Here is a 12,229-nt window from a genome sequence, read left to right on the forward strand (position 1 = left end):
CCACTATTCTTTGTGTTCACATATGAATCTTTGCATGAAGAACAGTGCACTCTGCTCAACTGATAAGTAAATAAATATTTAATCTTATTTAAATAATACATTTAAGAACAAACGGACCAAGTTAATATATATAAAATACTGGGTACTGTAACCCACATTGAGCTTACCATTCCTAAAGTTTAAAATATTTTTCTCACCTGTGCTTGTTCAAAATCATACATGATTTTGTAATTCAGCATAGGCTGCAATCTTTTATCCTTGATTTTCAGATTACTTTATTCACCAAGGTCTGAAGTGTAAGAATCACATTATATAGGTACATTCTCTCAATTCTCATCTAACTGTCACACAAACTCAACAGGAATTTGATGATTGTCAAAGCATATTTAAACTTGTGTGCAGGAGAAATTTTCTGGCACAAGCTCAAGCAAAATCATCTAAATACTTTGTTTACATGTCACTTACAAGTAAGTGTCTTTCTATAAATCACTGAATGAAATGTATCTTTGTTAAAAAGAAAACATAATTTGAAGGCTTTGGGAAGCAGTTTGCTTTACTACCTGCATTTTAGTTTTGACAGGCTGTTCTTGATTAACATTTTTGTGATGTTTTTCTTTTATGATGGCTGCTTATGAATTACACAAGACTCTTCTATCTGAACTGAAGTGCTTGGATCTGTTAGAACATTCATTATACAAATGATATTGCAAGACAATATTTTCTTGGTAGTAAAAGGGGTGGCAAGATATTGTGTGATAAAATGAAAGATTTCAAATCAGATAAACATCTACCACTTTTTAGTTTAGTATTTATATAACTTTAGTCAACTAATTTAGTATATTTGAAACAGTTTTCTTCTCAGAAAAAAAGATATGCAAAGATTTTGTCAACTAATAAGTAATAAATTATCCTGATTATCATCATTAAATAAGTTATTTACTGTTGTTTTGGCTATTCTGAGGAATTAAAAGATAAATTTTTCCCCCAGATTGTCTAGATTCTTAAAGTCTGTTCACCAGAACTTTTTGGCTGATACAACAAATACTCATGTTATAAAGATGCTTAAGATTACCCATACTACTCATGTTAGTATAAAGTACTATTCACATCAAGGTAGCGATATGAATTAAAAATATCAATATAATAATTTTAATGCAACATTAATCATATTAATATATAAAGTAAGTTACTAATAACTATATGTTTCATAATTGTATGTATGTATGTACATATGAATAATATCCATTCTGTGAGGTATTTACAAGACAAAATGCATTTGTCGTAATCATCTAAAAATGATCTTGTCACAATTTGATAAAACTTTATTTAACAGACAAGGATTTCCTATGGCAGATCATCAATTAGGATGTGTAAATGACTTTTTCTGTCTGCAAAACTTGAATTAATAATGGTTTGCTTCGGTTTTATTTAGAGACTGTATTAAACATTTAATTAGAACTTTACTGAGCTGACAATGCACTTCAGTAACTTAGCAGCTCAGGACATTTGCCTTGTCATGTATTATTAACATACCATCTGGGAAGTCAGGATGGCTGAGTTGCAGGTCTTTGCAAGTTCGGGCTGGATTTGTCTGAGTACCCATTGGAAACTTCATATGCTCAATGTCTTGTTTCAGGGAATTAAGTGAACCAAATATTTCCTCCATTCCATCTGAATAATCAAGAATATTATCACCTGCATCTGCTTGCATACTTTCAGCATGTCTTCTGGTTTTTTTGGGTGACAAGATAGGTAAAGGCTGAATGACCTCGCCAGGAGGACCCTATAAGGAGAGATAATGTGAGTGCTACTGTTCAAAAAGTAAAATATTCTGAAAATTTTGTTATTGCCAGTATGGTTTTTGTTAGAAGGAAAAATGGCTGGTTTGACTTTTCAAAACTGCAAAATATACAAGTGAAAATATAAACTAATTTCTTCTAAGAAAAACCTAGTGGGAATATTGAAGTAGTTGCACAAGTCAGATGATTTCTGCTACTTTACACATTAATGTAATGTAGATCTGTGTTCACGTATTACATATGTTACTCCCTTATCTGATAATTAGGCCAAATTTGATGTCTTACATCCACAACTATATTTCAAAGGTTTTGGAGATTAGAACAGCATTTTAAAGGTCTTAAAGCTATCTACAAATTACTGTATTTCATAATAATTCATAATCTGAAATCTAAAAAATTTTAAAATATGCACATATCACATGATTCAATTTGTATAACTTAAATATTTATAAATTAACATTTTAAATAAATGCAGACTTGCATTTACATGTATGTAAGAGTAGAACCACAACAAACAGTCCATATGATTGTGGGTTAAATTGTATCTCACAAAAAAACAGATGTTGAATTCCTAAACCTCAGTACCTCACAATGTGATCTTATATGATAAGGTCATTGAAGATATAATTGCATGTCAGTAGGGTAAGATGGAATCCAGTATAACTGATATAAAAAGGGGAAAATTTAGAAACAGATATACATATAAAGGAAAAACAATGTGAAGAAACAGAGAGAGAATCTAACCTACAAACCAAAGAAAGAGGTTTGGAGGATAGGATATTTCCCCACACATATTTCTTCCCACCAGAAGAAACCACTCTGTTCACATTTTGATCTCGGACTCCTAGCTACAGAAATGCAAGGTAATTCATTCTGTTGTTTAAGCAAGCAGTACATTTTGTTATGATAGCTGTAGCAAACTAATACATATATAATTGGAAACATTTTAGCTCAAGAAAGGTCACTAAATAGTCTTTCGCCAAGACTTATATTTTAATTTCATAACTTAATAGTGTATGAAGCTTGGTAACAACTTAATAAATGGTAGCTATTATTATTGTTTTTATTACTACTACTACTATATGCACTAGAAAAAAATGGCTAGAATCTGAACATTTTTTTCTAGAGTCAGATATAAATTTATGTTTGTGGCATACAATTGGTTTCATTAAAATATAACAAAATACAGGTTCTTTTGAAAAATTTAGATTATTATAATATATAATTACAATATCTTTATATCGAACACGTGAAATAAATTCAAAAACAAATCTTGGAATATAAACATAATTACTTACTGCCACAATTATATTTTCTATAAAATCAGACCTTTGGACAGAATGTGTTTTTCCATATGTCTTATGAATTCAGAGAAATCAATGCCACTTTCCAGAAGCAAATTATCAGAACATCACTCTTAACATGTACTTACTGGAGGTCCAGGAAGCCCTGGAAGACCACTGTCACCCTTTTGGCCAGCAGGTCCCTATTGGAAGAAAAATGAGCTATGACATTAAGAGAAAACAAAGCAATGTAATAGGCTTCATTGAAAAGTTACAATGTCAAAGGGAGAAATACTTACAGAAGAGCCTTTATTACCCTTTTGGCCTTGAGGACCCTAGAAAATGCAAAGGCAAAAGCATAGATCAAAATCTCAATCATCTGTGTCTCTTTGGTAGTCTTATAACTCAACATTACCTTATGAAGTTCTTTTCTCTTGTACTTACTGGTAAGCCCGGAGGACCAGGTGGGCCTATGGGGCCAGCAGGACCTGGACTTCCCTAGAGGGAAAATCATCCAATTTAATGAGTTTTGCTCAGCTATTCCATTTTCCTGGTTTGCATAACAATACACATTCTAAAATTTAGAGAATTTGAAAATACTTAAGCATAAGATACAAAATTTCCATTGAGAATAAAACACAATTTTTACAAAGTAATTGAATATTTCCCATTTGGTATAAGCTTTAATATTATGTCTCTAAATAGAGATTGCATACATATATCTCTTCCTACCCTGCAGCCCCTAGAATAACATGAAAATCTTTTTGAAAACACCTTTGACTAAAGCAGGTTAGAATAAAATTGTTCTAAATTACTTAATTGATCATAGTTAAAGGAGTGTGATTGTCTCTGTGTGCACACACACACACACACACACATGTGCGCATGCACTATTGGAAAAGAGTAGGAAAAATCATCTAGACTTTTACTCACTCCGTCCCCTTTTACTCCTGGAGATCCTTGGGTACCAGGGAGCCCTCTGTCACCTTTTTCTCCTTGCTCTCCTGGAGGACCAATCAGGCCAATTAAACCAGGATGTCCCTGTGAAAGAAACAGAGAAGCATTATTAATATATAAATTACAGCTCTCATTAATAATTCTAGTCATAAAATATTTGTACATCATATTCATGGAACATAAAAATGAACAATATAAAATATAATAAAGTAACTCTGTTAAATGGAAAATTGAGTTGAGACTCTGTCCTTACTTATCTGGCTCATTTACTCCCTAAATTAGGTCTGGTCTTTATTAAGGATGGAGAATATTATGGAACAAAATGCTTTCTAAAAATACCATCTTCAATGTTTCATTTGAGGGTCCTTCAACTCAAAGGACCCATTAACGTACATCCACATGTAATATTGATGACATAAACAATCAAAAATATTATTTTAGTAAGAATCTCATTTAATATTAAATATTTTCTATTCTTTAGGGAATGTGCAATCTTTAAAAGGCTTTTGGAGATTTAAAAATAATCCAAACAATATTAATGCCCTTCTTAAAAAGGCTTATTTTTCTATTTGATCCAACACAGTATAAATCCTGGGAGATCAAATTACTACTTGAAAAGTATTTGCAGTTTATTTTTTATTTTCATGTTTAAAAACATTAAATGGCTAGTTTGTTATTCCATCTGCTTATTTTCTGAATATTTAATTTAGTATAACCATATGCTCTTTCCATATGGTTTCTTAGGAGACATTGAGAAGACATAACACTGAATTTTGGTACATTTTCCATAATTACTTTGCATACTTTCTCTTTTTTACGTATGTCTGGGAAGCAGAAAATCCATAGCTTAGTTCCATGGTTAGAATGACAAAGACATTTTAAATTTCCTTTTCAATGATTTTAATCTCCAAGAGAAATCACTTCTCCTATTAGTATATCAAAGTGACAATAACACATTCTTCTCACCTTTTCACCCTTGAAGCCAGGGTCACCTTTGAGACCGGGTAAGCCAGGAGGTCCCTAAATAACAAAAAAGATAAACACATTGAGTAGGCAAGAATTAGTCATATTACTATTCACAATACTAGTATGGTTGTGGAAATACAGAATGTCAAAACAAATTAATAATGATTAGTACTAATTTATTTATCATGATTTTGTGTAAATCTCTATATTTAAAACTCCATGGTTTAATTTGTGATCATTTTATTAAACTATAACATTGATAACATTTTCATTAAGCACAAGAGCTTAGAAACAGAATAAGGCTTACATGGATTTTTGCTGAAGAAGTAAGTTTTTGATTACATTAATTTTAATCAAAGGGATTAAATTATACACCCAGTCAATCAAATATTTCTACACTAAACTCAATTTCAAAGGTTACAATATTTTCAGTAAATTATTTTAAAACCCTCAGATTTATGGCAGTCAGTTCATCTTTGAAAACAACAAAAAAAAATTACATGAGGATTATTTTTTTGCTTAAATTCTTTTATTGGTACATTTTAGGTATACAATATGTTTACATTAATAATTGGGGATTTTAACACTGTTTTTGTACTTAAATATCTATATCTATATCTTAGAATGTTTTCTAACATTGCACAGAACAAGAATGCAATTTCTGTATGTGCAATTCTAGGCTACAGTGAATTTTCTAAATTATACTCTCATTTCTCACTCTTTTCTCTTGAAAATTAGAATTATTTCACTAAATTCCTAGAGAAAGATACATACTAAGAAGACCTAATAATTCCAATAGTACTGGGCATATAAACTTCTTATAAATATAACTTCAGTATTCATAACAATCCTGATGAAATAGCTATTTGTGTTCTGTACATTGTGAGAAACTGGGTGATTCAATTTACAAATATCAAAGCTAGAATTCCAACCCAAGTCTGTGACTCAAGTCCAAGACAATTCTACTACATAACACTGGACTCCTCAGAGTGACAAGAATGAGCAATTTGAAGACGGTGGTATCACAAGAGGTAACACAGAAGATATTTCAGAAGAATCTAAAGCAATTTAGCAAACTACTAAAGAAGCTCAGTCTCCAAAGAGTGGACCATACACATCCTGAAAGTTTCCAGGAGGAGAGGCTTCTACACAGAAGACAGGACTGTGAGAAGCATTCAGTAAGTGAATTTGAGGACAAAAGTCAAACCTTTTTGAATATAGAATTGAAAACCCTTACACATGAATCAGAAGTATCCTTGGTAAATTATCATGTAGTGTGTTTAATTGCCAAAAAATAAATATTTCAGAACAGATGGTATTTAATGATTTTTCCTACTCTTAATAAATTATTAAGAATTGAATGCTTGAAAAATCAAGGATACCAGAAATATCAAGGGATTTAGCCCTTGGAAGATTATGGGGAATAATCTATTGATTAAGATTGTATGTCACAGAGGCCTGAGAATTGCTATGGATTCTGACAGAATTTTAAGATGAGCAAATGTGATGCTATTCATTTTATTCACAAAGAAATAGAAATCCAGAAACATTAATTTTATGAAATCACAAAGCTTGACAATGGAAAAAGCAAAAATTCAACCTCAAGTCTGATGAATCAATGTTGTTTCCTTGAAAAAAATACTTTCTCTTTTATCAAATAATACAACATATCAAAAGTTAGGTTTTTTTACTCATTAGTTAATTGGTATTCACTCCTTGCTCCTCACTATATATTTACATGAAAATTCTTTAATTTTTGAAACTCTCGTAACAGTTGGGAATATTAGCATTTTCATAATTAATCTCTCACAATGATAATCTCATTTGTAACTTCTAAAATGAATTTCATATATAAATGACTTATAACTTAATAACAAAGAATCACATTTCTCATATATATATATAAAACAGTGTAATAACTTTATAATCATCCATATGTTGTTATATTTTAAGAAAATTATTATAACTATCTTGGTCTATCTTTCTGCTCATGTAAATACTTATATTGATGTTCTTTAAAGAAATTTTTTAAATCTATAAATTGATGTATTCCAGCTTGAAAAAAACCCACAAAATAAGCTTCACATTCTAAAATTATGAAACGAAACTATGCAAGCAGTAGATGCTGTTAGTAGAGGAGTGTAATTGACACTCAAAGATAATATATAAGTATGACTCATAAAATTAATGTCAAGATAATTTATACTAGTTACTACTAAATGCAAACAAGTAAAGCTCCAAGCGATTAAAGCACACTGTTCTGTGCCTTCTCTGTGAATTTCAATTATATTGGTTGAACTGAATTATTTGTTACATTTTAAATAGTGCTTTTGATCATGGTACATAGAAAGTAAATTGTTGTAACTTTTAGCAACTTACATCATGGGTCATCATTATTATCTCTTCTACCAGGCTACCATGAGTAATTCTTCCTCTACTAGAGCAACTGTGATTCATCAGTGTGAAAGATCATATAATATGCCAGTTCACAATTTTGTGAATTTAAAGTATTAGAGGAGATGAGTCTGATCCAAACAGTGTGATGTAGTGCAAAGAGCATGGGTTCAGCAAAGGATTGACCTGGGTAAAACCGAGTCGTCTTAGAAACTGATGTTAGCTGAGTGAAGAGCTACTGTTTGCTCATTTGCAAACTGGAAATTACAATTCCTATTTTATGAGGCTGTTGGGAGAATGGGTAGATAAGCCGTTCCCATTCCTTTGGTTCTGAACCCTACTTCCCTGACTGAAATACTGCATGTCAGAAGTAAAAACAATACAAATCAAACTTTCTCTTTGTAACAGTATTTTGTGTCATTTAATATACTTGTATTTGTTTAAATTCACAAATAAATTTCAAATTCTCTATAGATAGACAAGTGGGCAATTTACCTATATCATTGTATTAACAGGCAATTTTTTCCACAGGAAGTACATAGGGTGATCAAAATACAAGTGAATGTTTAAATTTAAAATATTATTATAGTGAAAGACACAGTCCCTCTAATCTCTCTCAAAATATTACTCCTTTCTTCAAACACACTTATTCCATCTTTCTTGCATTTTCTGAAGCAGTTTCTGAAAGTTCTGTTTCCTGTTGGGAGATGTGACCAAAATTACAGTGAATGTTTCTACCAAGTGCCATCTAATAGGCAGGCTCTTTGAAAACACTGTGGTTTGCTCTTATCCAACTTATTTACCATATCAGGCACTTAATACTTCTGTCTTTTTCTCACAGCCAAAATGACTATGATAGAAAATCAGTCTGAATTGATTCAGGACATCATACAGTGCAACTAAAGACACTCATGAAAGGACTTTCAGAACTGCTTTGGAAAGTGACAAGAATGATGGGATAAATATGTTTGCAGCAAGAGGGAATACCTCGTCAGAGATTAAGGCCGATGTGTTGTTTCAGAATCGTAGAAAGAAATGCACAGAGACACAGAATTTGGGTAAAGTAACAAAAGCTTTTACTTGCAAGCAGGTAGGACCGCCAGAAACTGGACTGGTCAGTATCCATGCTGTCCTTTGTTTAACATTTCCTTTTATATCTTTTGTTTAGCCACTATCTCATTCCTGGTGGTCTTAGTCAAATTCCTGTTTCTCTTTTTACAACTAGCTCCTGTTAATGGTTATAGTCACAGACACATGACAAACAGATGGCACTTAAAACACATACATTGTAAATTAACTCAAACATTCCTAGTTTGTTTTCCCCAGGTTAAATGTTATCTCAGCTGAGTTACAGGTCAAAGGGTCAGTTACCCATCACCTTAAACAACAAAAGTTACGGGAAAGGTAAATCTTAAAGGAATGCATTGTTTATTCTACTTCAGCTACCTTAATAACTAACTTACTTAAACTTTTCTCTATCAGTGTCATTTACTGTAATAACTTCTAAAAACATTTGGACTTTCACTTTAGTTTTTGATCACATATCCTCATATTGCAACTTTAAAAATATTTAACAATATTCTTCTATAAGGATAATTTTATTAAAATACCTCTGAAGAATGGATTTCAACATTGCACTTTCATCTAGTTTAGGATAACCTGCAGTGGTGAACCACAATCTGTGGTTTTCAAAGCAGCAGCATTAGCATCATCTGTGGATTTGTTAGAAAGTCAATTCCTAAACCTCATCCAGACCAAATGAATCAGAAATTATGAGCTAAATTCCCACAGTCTATTCCATAAGTTTGTTGCGTATTAAGATGTGAGGCACATCGCCATTACCAGGCCCTATATTTAGTCAAATCAACACACAAATTAGAGCAGCCTGAAGGATGTGATATACCTTAAAATAAAAACATGGCCTATTTAGTTTACTAGCTTACTCATTTTACAATTGATATATTTTGTATCTACTTTTTTATATGTGTTTGTTTTGAGACAGGGTATAGCTATATATTTTAGGTTGAACTCACTATGTAGCCAAGGCTTGCCTCAAACTCACAGAAATTCTGTCTCAGACTCGTCAGTTCTGGTATTACAGATGTGCTCCACCCATTCCTGGCTGTACCTACTTTATTTTCATAGTTTCAGAAATATCTGTGAAATCAGCCATTATAAAAAAAAAACTTTGCCAAGAGCATCTTTAAAAGGCTTTTATAAAATTCCCTAATAGCATCTTTAAGGAAATAATATAAATGTGTACCAGATGCAGTCAAATAATAGTTGATTGAAGTAATATTACCATCCGAGGTGGTGTCAGACACAGTGTTAGGACAAGGTGGGAAAATAGTTTTAAAAATATAATTGTGTAAAAAGAAACATATGTACCAATAGCAGAAACTATTTAAGAACATTCGACAAACTTGACATATAGTAAAAATCAATATAAAAATATGATTAAAATATGATACTACTTTTTCTACATTCTCATTTTATAATCAAACTTTCAAGTATGTGATACACTACGAAAGTTTTGCTCTGGGTGAGAGAAGTGATACAGATGCCTTCTTGGGCATCAGCATTTCACTCACTTTTATAGTCAACAAATTATCAAGTCTATCATCTCATTCTTTGAAATTTATTCATAATATATTCTAAAAATAACTATGTCTAATATTGTGATCATGAAAGAAAAATCAGGCTTGCAAAAGATTGACTAAACAGGGAAGCATAACATAAAGGTAAATTATTATCATTAGTTTTAAATATGTTACAGATGAATATGTATCAATTTTCTTATTCCATTCTAATAGCATAAGCCAAAATGACAAAAAGGGGAAATAATTGTAATTCTAATTGCTCAGGCTTAATAATGAATATAAAAGATATTTGTTTTAAATGCATTTTAAATTTGTTCTATAAATATTATTTGAGAATGAGTTAGAAGTAAAGATTATTAATTCCTCTAAAATTAATAAGCTCTTAAGAAATTATGAACTGTATGTAAGGGTGAATTTTCCAAGGAAAATCAGTTTTGTATTTTCATCACCTGGAAATATATATTGGTAGTGTTATGATATTGAAAGCAGTTATAAATATCCCTCTGAACCTGGAATGGATCAAAAACATCAGCTCTGCACATAAAAATGTGATTCCAAGTTTACATGTTTTCTATTTCCTCTTTAAGGTATTGTAAATTGAAAACTCCAGGGAAATGCATAATTCATATGCAATAAAGAGGAAAGGAAAGCAGGGACCCATGCATTCTTAAGTGTCTGGCATACATACTCAGACACTTTCCCCCTCAGTATTATACTTTATGGAATATTTGCCTTAATCTGCATCTCAAAACCCCAGTGCACTGACATTTAAAGAAATTAAAGATTCCATGCTTCATTGAGAAGATAAAGTTGAGAAATATTGTTTAATTTGTTATACAACAAAGGCTTTAGTATTAAAATGCATTTAATCATTAGGAAAAGCTGTACATTGGAACTGGTTTATCAGGGGTTTAAAGGTAGCACTGAGGAGAAAACAAATTGTATGTAATTCAGTAACTCAATTTACCTTACATTCAGGTTATGTTTGAAAAGTGTGCTATCAGATATTTTATTTATCATTTTGTAAAAAAGGAATACATGACGATATTAAACTTGTCTAAAGATAAATACTAGTGTTTCAGCTACATTAGATTGAATAAGTTTTAAAATAAAAGAATATGGAAACAAAACAAAAACTTAAAACTAAAATAAGCAATAATTGTCTTTTCAAAAAATCAAATAAATACTAGTTTTTAAATTATTATATCATATTATATTTTTTCTTGTAGTAGATAGCAGAATTTAGTCATCATTACTCTTCTTCTTAAAATACTTATTCCCATTTAATACCTGTTGTTTACCATCTAAATAATTCCCAATAGAATTTTATATGTAGGATGAACACTGTCCTTAGGTCTCTGTTAATTACTAAATATATTATTTATTTATCCCTTTTCCCGGTGATGATTCTAAATGTGTACACATATTGAACATACAGAGGTTTAAGTTAAATCTTATTGCGAGAAAAGTTTAACTTTTAACATAAAATGTAAATAATGCACCTCTACAAAATTGCAATAGAGCTGATAATATACAGTGAGTAGTTATCAAGCAGAAATCATTTAAAAATTTAAAATATCTCTGTTCTACTATACTATAAAAAAGAATCCTCCCCCCCCCCCACCACCACCACTGGTACTCCATTTGAATCCATTGCCTTCACACTAAGCTACGTTCCCTAACTCCCTTTTAAAACCTGATTTTTTATTTTTTTTATTTTTTTTATTTTTTTGTTGGGAGTGGTGGCACATTCAGTAGGCTGAGGCAGAAGGATCACCAAGAGTTCAAGGCCAGCCTAGACTATATAGTGAGTTCAAGGTCACCTTGAGCTACATGAGCCTTTGTCTCAAAAATTTTTTCTTTAAATTTTGAGACAAACTCTTACTAATTCACTAAATTGGCCAAGCTGGGCTGGAACTTGAGATCTACCTCCCTCAGCTTCCCAGTTGTGAAACACAATGCCTGGATAACTGAATAATATTTCCAGAAAATTCCTATGAAATTATTAAATGCCATATGGATAATGTATACTGTTCAGAGGAGTTTAATCATCTAATTAATTAGCTGCCAATCTATAAAGATGAAAGCAAGTAAGTGTATTTATTGAATAGCTAAGCTTCATATATAAGTTGGGGTAAAGGAAATGCCTTGATAGCTTTGTCTATATGAACACTACTTTAGTAAGATACAGGCAGCTTGCAGAAGGAGAGAAGAGACCTGTAGGCAGTTG

The 12,229-nt window shown here is 31.3% G+C and overlaps 1 protein-coding gene across 7 annotated transcripts in view; it reads right to left on the reverse strand.

Annotated features, from left to right (window-relative positions):
* The window catches only part of Col11a1 (collagen type XI alpha 1 chain), a 702,155-nt gene that overhangs the window by 8,793 nt on the left and 681,133 nt on the right, over window positions 1-12,229 (reverse strand). For all 7 annotated transcript variants that reach the window (XM_021247828.2, XM_004869152.4, XM_021247827.2 and 4 more), the window contains 6 exons: window positions 5,006-5,059; window positions 4,016-4,123; window positions 3,527-3,580; window positions 3,382-3,417; window positions 3,232-3,285; window positions 1,534-1,783 (listed from right to left, as the gene is read on the reverse strand). In XM_021247828.2, coding sequence (XP_021103487.1) covers window positions 1,534-1,783; window positions 3,232-3,285; window positions 3,382-3,417; window positions 3,527-3,580; window positions 4,016-4,123; window positions 5,006-5,059 — 556 coding nt within the window. The remainder of the gene's footprint in view (window positions 1-1,533; window positions 1,784-3,231; window positions 3,286-3,381; window positions 3,418-3,526; window positions 3,581-4,015; window positions 4,124-5,005; window positions 5,060-12,229) is intronic.

This window comes from Heterocephalus glaber, unplaced genomic scaffold (assembly GCF_053883595.1).
Source record: "Heterocephalus glaber isolate CG9 unplaced genomic scaffold, H.glaber_assembly_v1.0 deba00001442, whole genome shotgun sequence".
NCBI classification, from domain to species: Eukaryota; Metazoa; Chordata; class Mammalia; order Rodentia; family Bathyergidae; genus Heterocephalus; species Heterocephalus glaber.